This window comes from Trypanosoma grayi (assembly GCF_000691245.1).
Source record: "Trypanosoma grayi strain ANR4 Tgr_355_V1, whole genome shotgun sequence".
In the NCBI taxonomy this organism is placed as follows: Eukaryota; Euglenozoa; class Kinetoplastea; order Trypanosomatida; family Trypanosomatidae; genus Trypanosoma; species Trypanosoma grayi.
In genome coordinates this window covers 1-16,756 of record NW_008825974.1, presented here as the reverse complement: position 1 = coordinate 16,756, position 16,756 = coordinate 1, and the positions used below count along the sequence as shown (strand labels likewise).

General features: G+C 50.7%; 14 protein-coding genes across 14 annotated transcripts; all 14 read right to left on the bottom strand.

The window, feature by feature from the left end:
* Positions 1–186: 186 nt before the first annotated feature.
* On the bottom strand, positions 187–513 carry DQ04_03551130 (hypothetical protein; the record flags this gene model as incomplete). Its single annotated transcript, XM_009312925.1, has 1 exon — positions 187–513. One exon carries the CDS (start codon positions 511–513, stop codon positions 187–189), a length of 327 nt encoding a protein of 108 aa, XP_009311200.1.
* A 184-nt stretch (positions 514–697) lies between these two features.
* DQ04_03551120 (2-oxoisovalerate dehydrogenase subunit beta) lies at positions 698–1,726 on the bottom strand (the record flags this gene model as incomplete). Its single annotated transcript, XM_009312924.1, has 1 exon — positions 698–1,726. The coding sequence occupies one exon, from the start codon at positions 1,724–1,726 to the stop codon at positions 698–700; it is 1,029 nt and encodes a 342-aa protein (XP_009311199.1).
* A 282-nt stretch (positions 1,727–2,008) lies between these two features.
* DQ04_03551110 (hypothetical protein) lies at positions 2,009–2,971 on the bottom strand (the record flags this gene model as incomplete). Its single annotated transcript, XM_009312923.1, has 1 exon — positions 2,009–2,971. One exon carries the CDS (start codon positions 2,969–2,971, stop codon positions 2,009–2,011), a length of 963 nt encoding a protein of 320 aa, XP_009311198.1.
* A 246-nt stretch (positions 2,972–3,217) lies between these two features.
* On the bottom strand, positions 3,218–5,209 carry DQ04_03551100 (putative trichohyalin-like; the record flags this gene model as incomplete). The annotated part of the gene is made up of 1 exon (XM_009312922.1): positions 3,218–5,209. The coding sequence occupies one exon, from the start codon at positions 5,207–5,209 to the stop codon at positions 3,218–3,220; it is 1,992 nt and encodes a 663-aa protein (XP_009311197.1).
* Positions 5,210–5,435: 226 nt separating this feature from the next.
* Positions 5,436–6,350, bottom strand: DQ04_03551090 (putative prohibitin; the record flags this gene model as incomplete). Its single annotated transcript, XM_009312921.1, has 1 exon — positions 5,436–6,350. One exon carries the CDS (start codon positions 6,348–6,350, stop codon positions 5,436–5,438), a length of 915 nt encoding a protein of 304 aa, XP_009311196.1.
* A 229-nt stretch (positions 6,351–6,579) lies between these two features.
* Positions 6,580–8,529, bottom strand: DQ04_03551080 (transporter; the record flags this gene model as incomplete). Its single annotated transcript, XM_009312920.1, has 1 exon — positions 6,580–8,529. One exon carries the CDS (start codon positions 8,527–8,529, stop codon positions 6,580–6,582), a length of 1,950 nt encoding a protein of 649 aa, XP_009311195.1.
* A 238-nt stretch (positions 8,530–8,767) lies between these two features.
* On the bottom strand, positions 8,768–9,595 carry DQ04_03551070 (hypothetical protein; the record flags this gene model as incomplete). Its single annotated transcript, XM_009312919.1, has 1 exon — positions 8,768–9,595. The coding sequence occupies one exon, from the start codon at positions 9,593–9,595 to the stop codon at positions 8,768–8,770; it is 828 nt and encodes a 275-aa protein (XP_009311194.1).
* A 340-nt stretch (positions 9,596–9,935) lies between these two features.
* Positions 9,936–10,541, bottom strand: DQ04_03551060 (ubiquinol-cytochrome c reductase subunit 7; the record flags this gene model as incomplete). The annotated part of the gene is made up of 1 exon (XM_009312918.1): positions 9,936–10,541. The coding sequence occupies one exon, from the start codon at positions 10,539–10,541 to the stop codon at positions 9,936–9,938; it is 606 nt and encodes a 201-aa protein (XP_009311193.1).
* Positions 10,542–10,756: 215 nt separating this feature from the next.
* Positions 10,757–11,308, bottom strand: DQ04_03551050 (coatomer zeta subunit; the record flags this gene model as incomplete). Its single annotated transcript, XM_009312917.1, has 1 exon — positions 10,757–11,308. The coding sequence occupies one exon, from the start codon at positions 11,306–11,308 to the stop codon at positions 10,757–10,759; it is 552 nt and encodes a 183-aa protein (XP_009311192.1).
* Positions 11,309–11,595: 287 nt separating this feature from the next.
* Positions 11,596–13,005, bottom strand: DQ04_03551040 (LMBR1-like conserved region-containing protein; the record flags this gene model as incomplete). The annotated part of the gene is made up of 1 exon (XM_009312916.1): positions 11,596–13,005. The coding sequence occupies one exon, from the start codon at positions 13,003–13,005 to the stop codon at positions 11,596–11,598; it is 1,410 nt and encodes a 469-aa protein (XP_009311191.1).
* Positions 13,006–13,194: 189 nt separating this feature from the next.
* Positions 13,195–13,755, bottom strand: DQ04_03551030 (ADP-ribosylation factor; the record flags this gene model as incomplete). The annotated part of the gene is made up of 1 exon (XM_009312915.1): positions 13,195–13,755. One exon carries the CDS (start codon positions 13,753–13,755, stop codon positions 13,195–13,197), a length of 561 nt encoding a protein of 186 aa, XP_009311190.1.
* Positions 13,756–14,003: 248 nt separating this feature from the next.
* Positions 14,004–14,366, bottom strand: DQ04_03551020 (hypothetical protein; the record flags this gene model as incomplete). Its single annotated transcript, XM_009312914.1, has 1 exon — positions 14,004–14,366. One exon carries the CDS (start codon positions 14,364–14,366, stop codon positions 14,004–14,006), a length of 363 nt encoding a protein of 120 aa, XP_009311189.1.
* Positions 14,367–14,552: 186 nt separating this feature from the next.
* Positions 14,553–15,410, bottom strand: DQ04_03551010 (hypothetical protein; the record flags this gene model as incomplete). Its single annotated transcript, XM_009312913.1, has 1 exon — positions 14,553–15,410. The coding sequence occupies one exon, from the start codon at positions 15,408–15,410 to the stop codon at positions 14,553–14,555; it is 858 nt and encodes a 285-aa protein (XP_009311188.1).
* Positions 15,411–15,694: 284 nt separating this feature from the next.
* DQ04_03551000 (hypothetical protein) lies at positions 15,695–16,630 on the bottom strand (the record flags this gene model as incomplete). Its single annotated transcript, XM_009312912.1, has 1 exon — positions 15,695–16,630. One exon carries the CDS (start codon positions 16,628–16,630, stop codon positions 15,695–15,697), a length of 936 nt encoding a protein of 311 aa, XP_009311187.1.
* Between the last annotated feature and the right edge of the window lie 126 nt (positions 16,631–16,756).

The following is a 16,756-nucleotide window of genomic DNA, read 5'->3' as shown; positions in this document are numbered from 1 at the left end:
ACACCAGGAGAACACAGAGGAACGTTCACAACAAAGCATTGCCCCTGCCAGTCAAGTGCTGCACACACCTGCTCATAAACTCTTTTTATTTTGTCATTTCACGCCACCTCAAGGAGCATCGGCACAAGAAAGAGTCACCTACCATCCTCAGCAACCCTTTTCCCTCCCTCGTCAGTGCTGCTTGCATCACGTCAGTGGTGCACCATCCGCCAATGATGCCCAAAAATGGTCATGTCGCATCCATAGAATACCAATGCTCGTACACTTTGTTTTGTCGACTTCCAGCAGACCAGGTCGGACTACAAAACTTACTTCCACATTAGGATTGGACCACATACGAAAGCCAAACAAACGCGGATTGCGTGCACACTGTGGCGTTTTTCGCAAAAACCGTTGCGAAGCCCGTCTATATACCTCTGTCATCTCTTCATGGGCTGAAATGGCAAAAGAGTAGTGGGAACGGCAGCTATGATTGAATCGGTGAGGCAGCTCACATGTGAGGTATCTCCTCATGAGTGTGCCCTCGTCTGACGAATCTTTGTCCCTCTTTTTCTTTACCCTTCCCCTCGTACCCTTTTCTTTTTCGCTTTGCAGAAATCAGCTTGCCCAGCACCGCTACTCCATGGTGTTTCTTACCCCGTGTCCACCAAACGGAGACAAAAAGAAAAAAGAAGCCAACAATGGCATGTGCGATGGGTTAATATGAGGCGACGTGTTTTATGGCTTCGTAGAGTTTCGCCTCGCTTGGCAAGTACGGCAGCTCATGAAACGGGTGGGGCGTGTCAAGGCCACAGACACGCATTGGAGGCGCCTCCAGTGAGAGGAAGCAGTCTGCTGCAATGCTCGCAACTAACTCCGCGCCTAACCCGCTGGTTTGGGGAGCCTCGTGAGTCACTATAACTCGTCCGGTTTTGCGAACAGATGCTGCAACCATCTCACGGTCCCACGGCTTCAACGAGCGCAGGTCAATGAGCTCAACGGAGATACCATTGTCACCCGCGCGTTCAGCTGCCTTGGAGGCCACACTGACCTGCGTGCCGTACGTTACGATCGTCACGTCAGTCCCCTCCTGTAGGAGTCGGCCCTTTCCAAGTGGAATTGTGTAGTACTCAGGATCCACTACCTCCACTGCGGATCGGTAAAGCTTTTTAGGCTCAAAGAAGAGGCAGGGGTCCTCTTCCTCTATGCATTGCAGCAAAAGTCCCTTTGCCTCAGACGGTGTTGACGGCATTGCAATTTTGATACCGGGGCAGTGGTTAAAAAAACCCTCTACGCTCTGGGAATGGTAAATACCTCCATGTCCAACTGCCGAACACGGTGCACGTATGACGAGGCCACCGCAGTTAAAATATCCACCAGAACGAAATCGCATCTTCGCTGCTTCATTGACGATTTGGTCAAAGGCTGGAAAGATGTAATCCGCAAACTGCACCTCTGCAATTGGTTTCCATCCGACAGCCGCCATTCCAATGGCGAAGCCCACGATTCCCTGTTCACTTAGTGGTGTGTTGAACACGCGCTTGGGTCCGTGCTTTTTTACCAAGTTGAGAGAGCACCTAAAGACACCCCCAAATTCGACGTCTTCCCCAAGAAGCACTGTCTTGTCGTTCTTAGCTAGCGCAAGGTCCAAGGCAGAGTTAATAGCCTGAAAGAGACTCATCTCCACACCATTTTTAATGTCTACCTGCTCAGACGTCTGTGACGAAGGAAGAACAGATGTGTGCATCTCCCTGGCGGTTGTAGAGAAATACTGAAGAAATGCCAAAGGGGGCACGACGTGCGTAGCCCTAAGGCATCGCATCGTATTGATTGGTCACAGTATGCGATGATGAGCGCGGATGAACTCTAATGATGGATGTGACGAAAAGGAGGTGGGAGAGCAGCTTGATTACCCTCTCCTTAAGATTATTAAGAATGAGGTATCACAGGGCATACACCCAAGACGACGCAAAGAGAGCACCGCCATCGAACAATAGTAATTTGGAAGGAAAAAAAAAAAAACGATACACTACCAAGAGGAAAAATTCACATTCTGCAAGATGTAATGGGCACGGGGCATGTGTACAACGTGATAAAGGTCCGTCGTGCACGAGGGATGGATGCCTCCCGCTCCAAGTCGCGATGGTGACGCGTCTCGCAGCGAAACAGCTCCGTCTCCAACGGAACTCTCGAGCCCTGTGTCACCAGAGACCGACACACCATTCCGTATCACGGATGATGGTGACGACGATGATGGCTGCAGGTTCGGCATCTCTTTAGCCAGTTCCTCCTTAATTTCTACAACAATCGGCGACCCAGAATTCTCTTGGCGACCCGCTGAAGTTTCTGTCCCATAAGCAATTTGCTGTAGTGACATCATTGGCGCGGCGGTAGGAGATGTTTCCACCCGCATCTCTTGTGTCCTTTGCGTTACGGCGCATTCAACGACCGAATCGCACAACGTTGACTCCACGTCCAGTGCACTATTCCTCGTCTCCACCACCCTTTTTCTGCCAAGGATCCTACGCGCGTACGTCTCTTCGTCAAAAGAGAACACGTTCGGAGGCGAGGTCACCTTGTCACCCTGTAGTTTGTGTTGCTTCATAGCAATGCCCCCGGGTGGCATAGATGCAAACAGTTGAGGGTCATCCGGCAATGGCGCCACTCGGGCACGCAAGTCACTCGCCCTTGCTGCCAATGTCTCGACCTGCACAAAGAGCGCGTCGCCAGATAACCAGGCTGCAACATCATTAATATACTCACGGGGAAAAAGATTTTCCTCCACACAAGGTTTGCTATCCTTGACCCGCTCAGCTGATGCAGCAGCTTTGCCAATGGCCTCACACCTCTTATTACTTCTCCTAGGGCGTCTTGCTGGAAGTTCCGTCGCGACAAAACGCTGTGCCTTGTATGGATATACTGAAGAGCGGCCCGTCACGCATGGGGCACGCTTCGGCGGTGTGTTCTCAAAAAGTCGTTTGTTTGTCTGCATTGTGCCTACGTACGACTCTCACCCCGCACCTTTTTTTTTATTTTTTTTTTTCGTTTGTGCGTTGTCTAGGTTTACAGAACGACAGAAGCAAAATGCGTACAAGCCACCAGAGGCCTTTTCCAATAGATCGGCATTGATAAGCCCCAATGACGAAAAAAAAAGAAAAATAAGCAAAACAATAGCACTGAACTTTACATCAACAAGAGAACGTTTCGTGCCGTTGGCGCCTGCGTGCTCCGAGGCTTTTCATCGAAAGCCTCGTCGGACTCCCTCGTTCTGGTTTACCGTGAGTCGGTTGATTACACAGAGCTCCTGCTGTTGCCAGTGGCTCTCTTCCATGGCGGAGGTGTCCTTGGCGAGAAGCAGCATTTCATTCCTTCGCCTTCTATCTTCCTCCTTTAGAGCGATCTGCTCAGCACGTCTCCCCTTCCGCCTCTGCTTCAGTGAATCGCGCACCTGTACCGCACGTTTTGTCTCAGCCTCTTCTCTCAACGCCTCAAGTTTGGCGTGTTCTTCCTGCTTGTTGCGCCGCTCTTCCTCCTTTGCGCGGCGTGTATTGTGACGCCCATCCGAGCAAAGGCCGGAGAGAGCCTCTAACTTCTCACGTTCCTGCATGCGCAGAGCACGAATCCGTGCACGTCGCTCCTCCTCCAACCTAGCATTCTCCTCCTTCACCTGGCACAGTTTTTCCCGCAGCATGGCAAGACTTAGCCCACCGTATGTAGTGTCCTCTGGAGTCACATTTTGTAGACAAATGTTCTTCTCTATCAACTCCTCTTTTTGTTGGCGGTTCCGCTCTCGAAGCTGACGAATCTCTTGAATTATCAAAAGCCGCCGCATCTTCAGTCTCTCTTCTTCTTCGAGGGCTTCATCCTTGAGTTGTTCACTCTTTTTCTTCACGCCAGCTGCCACAGACGCGCGTTCTCGTTCTGCATGTTTCAGAGCCTTTTTCCGGCTCTCTTCCAACTCCCTGCGTAGTCTAGAAGCGTGGGTACGCTGCTTCATGATCCTAGACTCTTCCTCCGCCCCACAAAGCTCTATCTTTGAGGCAATGTCGGCCCTTATCTCTTCAGTTGCCACCTTCTTCATTTCTTCAATGGCTTTTCGCTTTTGAACGGCGTTCTCGCCAGCAAGCTGAATTTGTGCCTTGCGACTCAAGAACTGAGCTGCGCGCTGCTGTGCCTCCATTTCCCTTCCTTGCTTCTGCCACTCCTCAAATTCGCGTGAGTTGCGTAGCGCAGCCTCCACATCCTCGAGCGATCGTTTTTGCTCCTCCATGTGCTTCAAATATGTCTGTGCCTCTCTTCGAAGAGCACCAGCTGTCATTCGTACAGGCACAGTCTTGTACAAGATCGGTCGGAGTTCGTCCGGTGAGACTCGAGGAAACTCACTCTGGCAGACTGGTTGTTCCTCCACCTTCGGGGCCTTCTTCGGAGTCCGCGTCATGAAACTGAACCCGATTGGTTCCGTAAGATCATTTTGTCGCTTAACTACCACACAGGGTGGTTTTGTGCAGTCTATACGTGGAGGCCGTTTTTCAGGAATTGTATGCAGCATCTCCCGCACCTCGGCAGGAGGGAGACCACCTTGTTTTCCTTTAGAGATTTCCACCGCACGCAGCGGTCCCTCCACCTTCTTCTTTGGAATACGCTTGGATACCCTTGGCTGTTGTTGTTCGGGATTCTCTGTCTCGTTTATGTTCACAACCCCAGCAGCCGTCTTTCCCAAGAGCCAGTGGATGACGTCCTGTCGGACGTGAAGGGCGACCTCCCCCATTGGCCGGCAGATACTGTTCATAATGAACTCCCCGTCGTAGTACTGGCTCCAGTATGGGTTTGAGTACTGCATGAGGCTCTCCGGATTGAGAATATACTCAAGATACTCCACGAGGCGCGGCGTCGATGTACACCTATAGAGAAACTCTCGTATACGGTGCCCACCCAGAGCTGTGTACTGGAAAACCATTAGGTACGCCACGAGGTACATCGAGACTTTGTCAGACTTATTGCGTCGCAAGCAGTCACAGTAGCCATTAAGCATTCCCTCACAAACCTTTTCGAAGTGGAGGGTACCCGAGACTGTCTCACGCAGAAGCGCGGCACTCTCCTCATCAATTGAGGTGCAGTTCTCTAAAACATCATCCACCATCTGGTCAGAGGACTCGAAAACCGTGTCCTGCAAACACCGAGAAACGATGTCAACCATGAGCGCCCACAAATCACGCGGCTTCATGAACATTGTCGGCCTGCTGTGAATAGCTGACTTGAAACAAAAGTAGATGAGAAGAATTGATAATACAAACGCACAATCAAGAGAAAGAACCAAGAAAAAAAAAAAAAAAAGAAATGGTAGCCCAAGTAGCGCCGGCGCTCCGTTCCTCCAAACGCGAGAGCACGTCAGATAGAAGTCACAACCTATTAGAAAAAACATGCTACTATTTCTCATCCCTTAGTAACTTTCACCCTCATTGCGCGTGTTTCTTTTCATGCTCCTTCATGCCGTTGATGTTGTTGTTGAGGTAGAGGCCTTCGCTGTCAAGATAGAAAGCACCAGCACCGTGATCCTTAATTAGTTTGGCAATAGTCCGAGATGCCTCCAAGCCTCGCAGCGTAATAAAGGCGGGGTTTTTCTGCACAGCGTCACCGATAAGCTTCGCTGCTTCCGCCTCACCCTCTGCCAAAAGAACTGCACCCTTCCTCTCTTGCTCTGCTTGCTCCACACGCCATTTGGCGCGCTCCGCCATTTGCTGCGCCACTTGTTTTGCCTCCACAGCGCTGGTGTACTCCTTTCCGAAGCTCATTTGGGTGATGGACACATCAGTAATGCCAATGTTAAATCGCTTTGCACGCTCAGCTAGCATAACGGCAATACGGTGGCTCACTTCGGGACGCTTCACGAGAAGATCCGAAGCGTTGAACTGTGCTATAACGGCGCGAATTATCTCGTTGATGAGCGATGGGAGCACCGTCTCAGCGTACTCCATGCCCAGATTACGGTAGACATGTGACAAATCGTTGACGCTCGGCTGATAGAGAACACGCACCGCCAGGTTAACAGTCTGTAAATCTCGACTTCCAGTCGCCGTCATCACCTCGGTAGGCTTGTTTCGGATGTCGAATACCACGGGTATCTCGAGGAATGGAATGGCAAAGTTGGCTCCTTCACCATAAGTCTTGTCCTTCATGCCTGTTATGACGTTGAACTTCACCGCACGGCAGCCTCCATCAACGAAGTAGATGGATTTGTACAGACCCACGGTAACAAACCCGCCAAGTCCCACGAGCGCCGCGAGGCCGGTGATGTCGCCGAAATTTCCCAGCCGCCTCCTCACTTCCGCTGCGATGCGAGAAAAGTCAGGACCAGGTGGAACCTTTGCCATGGTTATGTGTATATGTGTTGGTGCTGATGTGCTTTTCCTTCTCTCCCTCTTCGGTTAGACGATACTACCTACCGAGAAAGAACGAGAAGAGGAATGACGGCGGTGGGGAGAAGAGCACAACGAACAGGCTACCACTGGCACACACGCGCACACTTATGCATACAAAAAGGTCCCCCAAGGCGGTTAAGCCGAGAGAAATAAGAAACGAACAAAAAAAGTGCCGAAAACGTCACCACTGTTTTGTTTGCACAGACCCCGCTTGGCCCATGCCGATTCGGTCATCATTGCTAGAGGTGCGAAGTCCCTTGAGAATGCGGTAAGCGGCTGCCGTCTCCACGGACGGGCGCCTCGCCCCCACCCCGGAGTGCGGCCTCTCATCCGCCTGCAGAACGGCAAAGCCCAGGTCAATGCCCAAATCCACTGTGCGATGGCGGCCACCGAGCATCACGGCAGCTATAACAAGCTTACTAAAGGTCCCTAGAGAGCCAACGAATGAGACTGGTGACCCTAGTAGTGACAGAGATAGCCCACAGCCTGCGAACGCGCTAATTACTTCAAAAAGTGAACGTGTCATAGCATCAAATCGGGTGCCCTCCGACTCATGAATAAGCCCATCTTGCTCCGCAAAAAGAATGCTCAACATCGCCGTAAACAACCAAAATAATCGAGATGTTAAGAGTCGTACAACAGAAGTGCGGAACATCTGCTTCCATTTCCGATATGTGCGATCTGTGGAAATGGGAAGAGCGGGTAAAAACATACAGAGTATCGTCATGGCGATGTGGGCATTGCTGTATTCTAAGCAAGAGACAAATGAGGCCGCGGCAAACCGCACAACAGCAGCCTGGGAGACGGAGAGAAAAATTTTGTACGGCGTAGAGAACGGGGCAAGTAGGCCTTCTCCGCTCCATTGCTGAAACCAGAATGGGGCTGCCTGCGCCAGCGTGATGGCAAGCCACGCCACGCCAAGGTAGAGAGTCTCGCTGCGAACGAACAGAAACGCGTGAAATGAAGCTGGCTGCTTACTCGCCAAAACGTCGCGGAATCCTCGCTCCCATGCGTTGACGCCCACAACCTCACCCTTCATATCACTCTCGCGAAAGAGATATCCCACCTGATGAACTGGTGCATTTAAGAGGAGTGGAGAGTCTTCACTTATGAACATAAAAACAGAGTTCCGACGATCCGTTGCTCGGGATTTTTGAAACCGTACGTATACACACACGAGCAGACGAAACACAAACCACTCGGCGTGTAAAAATATACGCAGCACCACCGGAAAGAGGGTGAATCCCAACGCGCACCCTATAGTTACGACCAGAACAACAACCGCGTCGGCGGCGTATGGTTCCATGGAAAGAAAGATGGAGCTGTGAAAGGAAGCAATCGTCATTTCAAAAACCTCCAAACCTCTGAGGTTAGACCTGTTGAACACACGCAATATAGCCATTAGAGTACCGTTGACGAAAGTAAGATACATGAACGGTGTGACGGCGCAGATCACCGATGTGTACCAAAGTCTCTCGGCGTACAGGCGTTTAGAAGCCCGTAGTGCCCTCTCGCCAAGCGTATCACTCGGATGCCTGTCAAACATCCCCCATATCTTTTTCAGCATCCACACACGCAGCAGTGGTTGATGGGCGCTTGTGAATACAATGCCTCCTCCTATCATCAAGAAGTGTCGCAGCAGATTTGAGCTCACCTTCCACCCAGAAACATCGACTGTTTGTAGTCCACAGCAGCACACAGAGGACATGGCAATAAAGAATGCATCTACAAAGGCAATCCCGCTCTCAAGCACATAGAACAGTAACGAACCAAAAAGCACCAGCGACATTATATACAGCACATGCATCAGCAAATACCACTTTTTGAGAAAATTGATCCGCCGCGCCAAGGACTCCTGTGCGCACGAGAGAGGCAGCGCAACGGGGCCCTCAGATTCGAATAACTGCGAGCTCCGAGTAGCGGCACCGCCAACATCTTCAGCACCAACACAACTTTCGTCCTCGCCGTACCAATCATTGCCCTCAAGTCCACTCTGTGAAGCACCAAACTCATCCTCCACTGGCACTTCACGCACCGCAGACACACCGCCGTTTCTGGCTGGGGTCACCACAATGTCTTTTTCTGCCTGGTTTTGTACTGAGAAACGCACAAATTTCTCTGGACTACTCATGCAAGGGTGCTTTACCCACCCAGAGAAGTCAAATAAGAGATGGGAAACGAAAAAAAAGAGACAAGACAAGAATAATGACAATAAAGAGGAATTAAAAATACAACAGCACCTCTTACAGCACCATTCGATGAACAGAGGCGTCCCGCAGTCTTTTTTTTTTTTTCGTATATACCTGCAAATTCACCAACGAGGAAAAACAAAGCTTTACATGGGCCTGTGATAGGTACTGTAATATCATTCAGTCATGATCTAGAAGACCACCGTACATGGTGCAAAGTGAGGGGACGTGGTAGTGATCTCCATGCACCGCCCTCTTGAGTTGGGTTCCGCGTGCTGCCCTAAGCGCCTCTGCTTTTGTAAACGCGCGCGACTCCAGGAGCGGCAGCTCCAAAGCACGCCGTTGGTGTTTGTGCGTCACCGCCATCCCCATCGCCTTGTGTTGTAGATTGGCTTCGACTGCCTGCATCTCCACGACTGCGCGCTGGCTATTTAATTGCTGCGCGACAAGCACCTTCCGGTACGACGAGGCACTTCGCCTTCCAAGCTCTTTTTGTTTCTCCCGCAGCTTTCGCTCCATCACCTGTATCTGACGCTCCTGTGCGGCTTCCCGCTCGTATTTCTCCACGTCGTCGCCTACTGCCTGGGCGTGAGCCGCCTCAGCGTAGCGGCCCACACTCGCCAGCCGCTTCTCTGTCGTACGCAACATCGGGACGAGGGGCGACAACGTCACCGGCCGCCTCGCTTCATCGCACGTGACCTGTAGTAAGTATGCTTCCATCTCCTCGTCATGCGCTTCGCATGCAGCGCTGTACTTGCGGTGAAGAGCCTCCTTAGCTTGTAGCTCCCCCAACGTTATCGCCACACGTGCATCTTCCAGGCGGCAGTTCTTCGCCTCCTGAAACGCCTTCCACTGAATTTCATGTTGCTTCAGAAGCTCCTGCCGCCTTGCTATCTTGCTTTCTGCGATGTGGCGTTGCCTCGCCTCCTCAGCCTCCCGTGCAAGCCCATAGCAGCCTTTGGAGGCCAGTAGCGTGATGTCGCGACGACAGTTAACACCTCCAGGCATTCCCCCTCTGTACAGCTATCACAAATGTGCACATCAATAAGATACAGACATGAGAAGAGAACAAAAAGGATTCATGTGTAAAGAAGAGGGCAATAGTATTTTCAAGTCTAAACTTTTTTTTTGTGGGGGGAAGGGAGAGAGGGAGGTTTCCAGTGAGACACAAGATCCCTTCTTACCCTGTTGACGCTCTGCTGAAGCTGGCAAAGCATAATAACGGCACCGTCTACCGCTGCAGTCGCGGCTCCTAAGAGAAAACTCTGCTACCGACGCATCCACACACACCCACAAATTTTCCTTCCCTTCCTCCCTTCAACTACGCATTTCCTACACTAACTACATACTAGTACTCCACCTCCTGACCGGCGAAGAAGCCCCACTTTTCCTCCCACTCGTCACACACCATCATGACGTACGGACCGAAATAGGCGACATTGTCAATGGGGTGCACCCACCGGCTCTTTGGCTCATAAATGTACTTGTCACGCAGCACGCGGGCACGCATCACACGACGATCCCCGTGCACGACCTTGTCTTGAGGGGCACGGGTCCGAGCAGCGCGATTCCACCAGCCGTGAGCGTTGATGAGATCATCTTGGAGGCAGCCGTACTTGTGGTACTGCAGGCCTTCATAGAAGCACATAATTTTGCTGGCGTACCACTTCCCGTATCCACTAAGGTTTCGGGGGTCCGTATGGATCACCTTTTCCCATGGGTACTCCATCTTGTACGGGTGGGCGTGGTCTGTCACTGGAAGCGCCAACAGAGCGCGGTAATCAATCTTGTTCGCCTTGATTGCGCTTTGAATACGGAGGGCACGTTCCACCTTGTGGGCGTTCTGGACGGAGAGGAACTCTCGGTACATGTTGGGGTAAAAGAAGTGGCCGATGTAGTATCGGAAACCCGCCCATATGCCCTGGGCCATGTAGCGCGGTGCCGTAGGCTTCATCATCCTTTCTGTTGGGGCTCTTTTTTTATATCCAAAACAGGAAATTGTAGAATTCAAAGGTGCATCTCTCCCCTCAAATATGCAACTCAGCAAACAGGTAAAATATCAAATCCACAAAGAATATAGAGGGTAAAGTGGAATGAGGTAAGACTCCTCACACCGCCCATGTTTGCAAGGGACACCACTCAGTACCTCTACTTCTCACTTTCTCATCCCTAAAGATTATCTTTGAGGTACTTGTTGACCTTGTTCAGTGCCTTGCGCGCCGTTTCGCCGCCGGACTCCGCAATGAACGGAGCAACATCCAGACTGATGTTGGCTGGATTCGTCTCGAGTATGATGCCCTCGTCAACTAGTTCGTCCACTGTTAGCACCAAGGCATCATACTTCTCCAGCAACGTGCGGAGATTGAGATCCAACATTTTCAATTCTTGCCGCAGGGCGTCTACGAGACCCCTGAGAACGCTGTGTAAGACTAGCTCGTTCTCACTGGCATCTCCGATCACCATAAGTGTAACGTCTTCACACACTTGCAGCAGTACTGCGTGGCCTTCGTGAATCATAATATCACCATCCATGGATGTGCTACAACTGCGTTTGGGGTCATGGGCCGCGGCATGGACGCCCATTTCCAACGCACGCTGCTTCTCAATAGTGTTTAACACTCCACGTTCCTCCATGTTGGGTGTGATGTAATACTTGGCAAAAACCCGGCCGCCAACGTCATTGAGAATGATAATACCCTCAACGTGATGCATAAAATCCATGACCAAAGCTCTTTCTTTTTTTTTTTTGTTGGGAGCAGACCTTGTCAAAAGCATCCCCGAAACACCAGCAGCGGACGAAAGAACAGTTGTAGATAACTCTTACAAATTTACAAGGAACACTGCATTCACCCCCATTTCTTTAAGATCTCTCTCGCGCAGTCTTTTCCTCCTCAATCCGATACACACAGAAATTATTCAATACTTTGCTCTTCTGCCGAGCCAAACAGGATTGGAAGTGGAGGAGAGGAGGGGAGAGTGGCAAAACAACGAGAGAGGAAATAGTCTTCCTAAGTGTCCTCAACACGCCGCTTCGGGCATATGAGCAGCCAAGCGACGGAGAGGCAGGCGATAACGAGCAGAGGATATTGCAGGTACATCACGACGTATTTTATTCCCTGTAGATTCGCCACGTATACCGTGAACATTGCGCCGACATTCGTATTGGTAGCGTACTCAGAAAAACTCACGGTGCAGAACTGCACAACAGCCATGGAAGTAATCATGATTAGCATTGCATTGAAGAGAAACGCATTCATAAGCGTGTTATTCAGTTCCATTGGGTACACTTGGAACAGCACCAAATTGCCACCAATTTTGATGCAACCCTTCACGACGCACCAAAGCAAGTAGAACGAGAAGCAGCCGTACGCTAGTACACCAAAGAGCATGAATGTCTTGTCTAGGCCACGGAACATATTGTTCAGTAGCGGGTGGGCATGCGCCATGTTGTGGATTATCATCTGCAGCGCCCACATGAGCGACATGGATGCAAACACAATGCCCAGGAAGAGGTAAAGGTAGCTCTTCACCACCATACCGCCTCCTTCACGGTAAGAGGTTTCAATCTTGTCATGGTACGCCTCCAACTCCCGCACCTGTAGCTTGAACGTGAGTACCTTCTCACGGTGCCGTCTGCCAGAGTGGCCCGTCTTCTCATCTTCTTCGATCTTTCTTCCATCATCCATGAGGCGCTGCGACTCTTGCGCAACCTCCGCCCGTCGAAGGGCGTACTCTGCGGCAGTGATCGGCTTCGGGCGGTGTCTGAACAGCATAACAAAGTCAATAGGCATTGCAGCCAGACCAACGCCACCAAAGAGAAAAAACAATAGCCACCCAATCGTGCAAGTGAGAGCGACAAAGTACACAAAGAGCGACACCTTGAATCGCAGTGTGGCACTATGCGAAGTATCGCCAAATTCCTTAATTTCCGTGAAGCTAGGGGATGGTGGGCCCAGCGTCGAATAGGCCGCGTACGATATACTGGCATACCCTGCTGTTGTCCAGCAGATGAAGAAGAGCGCCAGGAATACGACCACGATGATGACGGTCACAATAGCCGCCGGCCTCACCTGCTGCCAGATGCTCGTTTGATCTGGGTCCATAGATTCGTAGTACGCCATCGCAAAGGGGCACATGATAAAACACAAAACAAACATCATAACAAGGATGACTATCCACATGACAGTGACGTTAATTTCCCCACCTGGGTTGTAAAGGCCTTCCCGCACGTTTGCTACATCGTACGGTAGCACAAGAACATTGTAGCATGCCATTGAGAAGGAAAGCACGACAACGACTTTCGGAAACCATGCTTCGTTCTTGTCCTCCTCCGCCTGGAACAGAACAACCAAGTACAACACTAATGGAATCGTCAACACGGCAACGACGACCGCCAATAATATAAGCCACCAGCCCATGTCCCCCACACGCGGCACCAACGAGCCTAGTTATGTGAAACCCTTCAACGCTAATGCAAGACATCAAGAAGGGGTAGGGAGGAAATTCATCATCATGAATTACTCTTGATCGAAAGCAGGAGGGCGACTCAACCACAAAAACAACAAAATTACCCTACGCGTAGTCAGTTAATCAGGGCGCAACCACACTCAGCTCGCAAAGTACATCCTACTGGAGACGTCCCGCACGATCCACTCCATCCCATCTAGCAGTCCGCCACCAGTCTTGGCACTACACGCGCACAGCTGGACGTGCCGTTTGCCCCTTCTAATGGATTCAACGTCTAGATGGCGCTCGATCTCTGTAGGGGAAAGTGCTGTGGGTAAGTCCTGTTTGTTTAAAAAAACCAAGAGGTTGGCACCGGCCAGTCGCTCCTCTTGAAGCAGCGTGTGAAGCTCCCGCCTGCAGTCTTCAAGACGCGCAACATCATTGCTGTCCACTACCCAGATCAAGCCATCAGTGCTCTCAAAGTAGTTTCGCCAGTAACTTCGCAGTGACTGCTGGCCTCCAACATCCCAAATGTTTAAAATACAGCCGTGGAGAGAGAAAGCGGTGATCTGGAAACCCAGTGTGGGGCTAATGGAACTTGTATCCTTCCCGCAGAATTTTTTGACGCACGTCGTCTTTCCCGCATTGTCTAGCCCGAGCATTAGAATGCGCATTTCGCGCTCTTTTCGCTTTGTCTTGCGAATAACGGACAACAATCCCATTGTATCCCGTCTACCCTACAGCAAAACCCCGAGGTGAGAGAAGGAGGAAGAGGGGGGACGATGAAGAAAACTGCAAAGTCAGGAAGGCACAATTCACAGGTGTGGGAGAGCTTTATAAGAAACATATCAGTAAAAACATGTCGAGCACGTGCAGCCTTCCTACTACAACAACAACAACAACATTCTGCGACAGGCAGAGCCCCTACCCAACTGATACTAATCCTAATTCCCTACTATTCATATTGATTTTACCACCACGCGGCCCGGCGAATGCGCTCATCGTACCACTCCACGTTCTTGTGGAGCGTGTGCATGAAGACAAATATAGGAAGCAACGCGAGCACGTAGAATTGGAGCATGTTGTACACCCACGTCCCCCACCGGGTTCCGAGAGAGAAGTACGTGCGCACCACCATAAAATCCGTATGCCGCTGCTCCACGCCAGCGAGGTCCCAATTCTTGTTGAATTCACGCTTATGGTACTTTGACTCCACTGACTCGTACTCGAGGCGCCGCTTTTGCTCAGTGCGGCCCCAGCCGTACAGCATCGGGCCGGGCCGGGCAGGACCTTTATTGTGGAGCTGCTTGCACACAAGCGAGCGGCGCAGCATCTTGATTATATCCTACTGCAATCCTTTCAGTAATAAGAACAAAGGTAGCAACCGTCCAATGGAAAAAAAAGAGAAACCACATAATGATAAGTTTTTTTTTTCCTTTTACCGACCCTCCCCCCGGCAGGAAGAACGGCGCGAGAAGACACCGAGACAATGAAATTGTGAAACAGAAACCTCAACAGCTCACAAGAACCGACGAATAGGCATGTGGTGGTGGTGGTGGTGGTCACGACCACCGCGGCCGGGAAGGGACCCACCAAAGGACCAAAATAACGCGAACGTGAACCCGAACGGTACAGACGACTTGAAGGTCGTCCGCAAAACGCCATTCAGAAAGAATGGTACACCTTCCGTTCTCACCATGTTCTTCAAGACGCCAGCAGCCTCTTTGAAAACAGCAACTTCCCCTGCCATAAAGGCTGAGAAACTGTGTACGCCGCCAGCGCGTTCCGTGTTGTACAAAGCTGATCGAAAAGTATTCCGTATTGGATTTGTGGCAAATGTTAGGAAAGCGTGCACGCGAAACGCGTCCCACCATGCCTCAAAGAAGTTATGATGCCTTGAACGCTGCAAAGCGACTAAGGCTGCGCCATGCCACACCGATGAAATAAGAGCTGTTGCCAAAACTCCAGACAAAAACGATAAAACACCGTACTGTTTGGTGCTCTGACGAATACAGTGAAGCAATGACTTGTACGCCACCTCGTCGTAGCGACTGCGCGGGCCACCCATGCGACGAGCAATAGTACGGACGCTCACTTTTGCAACTCCATGTAATGCTCCGGCACACAATGCCCCCGGCACCAAGCCTGACCCAAGAACAAACCCCCCATAAAGAAGCCCCCACGGCAGTGCAAGCAGTAGCGGTTGGGACGGATTTTGCAACATGCCTTTGTAGCGCACCAATGTATACTGGATAGGATCCACACGAGGAATGGAATGGATGCTAAATATCTTGGTGTAATCCCTATACGGGTACAACACAAATGTGGAGACGAGGCTCGCTGCATAACCCAGGACACCTGCGGTAAGACTGCTCATCGTGCCTACTATTTTACCTTCCCCCGCTGTGAGGTTTACCCTGCAAATGTTGCAGCTCGGTATGGTTTAAACGACGACACAAATGGAAAGCAGGATAGAAAAGGATATATGCACAGAGAAAGCGCCTCACAGTGCGATCACTACACAATAAATGAAGCATGGTAATACCGATTTACTTCATTTCTTTTTCACTTGTCTCTTCTTCTGGAGGTCCTTCTTCCTCGCACGTTGCTGGGTTTTCTATTCTATAAAGAATCTATATATATATATGCACATTCTGCAGATTAAGAAAATATGCACGTGGATTCAGCATCTTTGGACAAAGGCTTATGCAGCGCCAACCGTCCAGGAACAGTTAATTGGTCTGCATTGTGCATCTCCCACTGTTCTACCTCTACAAACACAAAAGGATTATCAGAAGAGGCACCTTTCTTCTTTCGTAGCTGAAGACCGTTAAGAAGGACCTGATCCTGGGACAACCAAACTCCTCGATTGGGCAACTGTTGCACAAAAGGATTCTTAGTGATAAACCCAGACAACGCATTCATTCCCAACGGTACGTCCTTTTCAAAAATGCGTCCATTGGGTCTACACGCCCGCCGCAACAGGGGGTGGAGGAGTTCCTCGTCAAATGGACCCACATCTTCCAAACTCACCACAGCTGCCGTTAAACTCAAACAGATGGCCTCGCTACCGTCTTTTAGGTGAAGAAAGTCACCAAGTGCCGGGTGGTCACTTCGAATCCAAAACGGTGATTTGAACTCAAGTTCCGCTGCAGCTGCTTGGAGATTATCCACAACTTCTTCACGGGAAAAAAACGAGCCTGTGAGTCCGCAACGCGGAAAGTAGCTTCCCCCGCGGAGTTCCGAGGCACTTTTCACCGCGGAGCCGTGGTAGAAAACACGCTGCACTAAACTCTCCGCCGCCTCCGTTGGATCAATAAAATGCTTTGGAAGCGGAAGCGCGTACGCCGGGGCACCCGTCATGAGAGCGCCATCACGAGAGCCGTCAAAAAGCCTGCTAGAAAAGAACTCCTGGCGCGTAGCGTTTTTGGTGAACTGTTCGAACGTGGTAGGATTATGAATTTTAAATTGGCTAAGTAGTGCCTGTGCATTATAAACTTGAAACGACAGGCCAGCAGCAGTAGCATTACATAGTAACTGCAGTTGCTGAAGTGTGCTCAGCTGCGCAGCTGGGGGCGCCTTTCGTCGATACACCATACGACTAAAAAGCCAAAACTCCTATATCCCTTCAAATGTTTAAAATTCACAAAAGAATGTTAAAGCAAGAAAGGCTGCCCTGTTCACTACAACTCAAACAATAGTAGATGACGCATCGACAAAAAA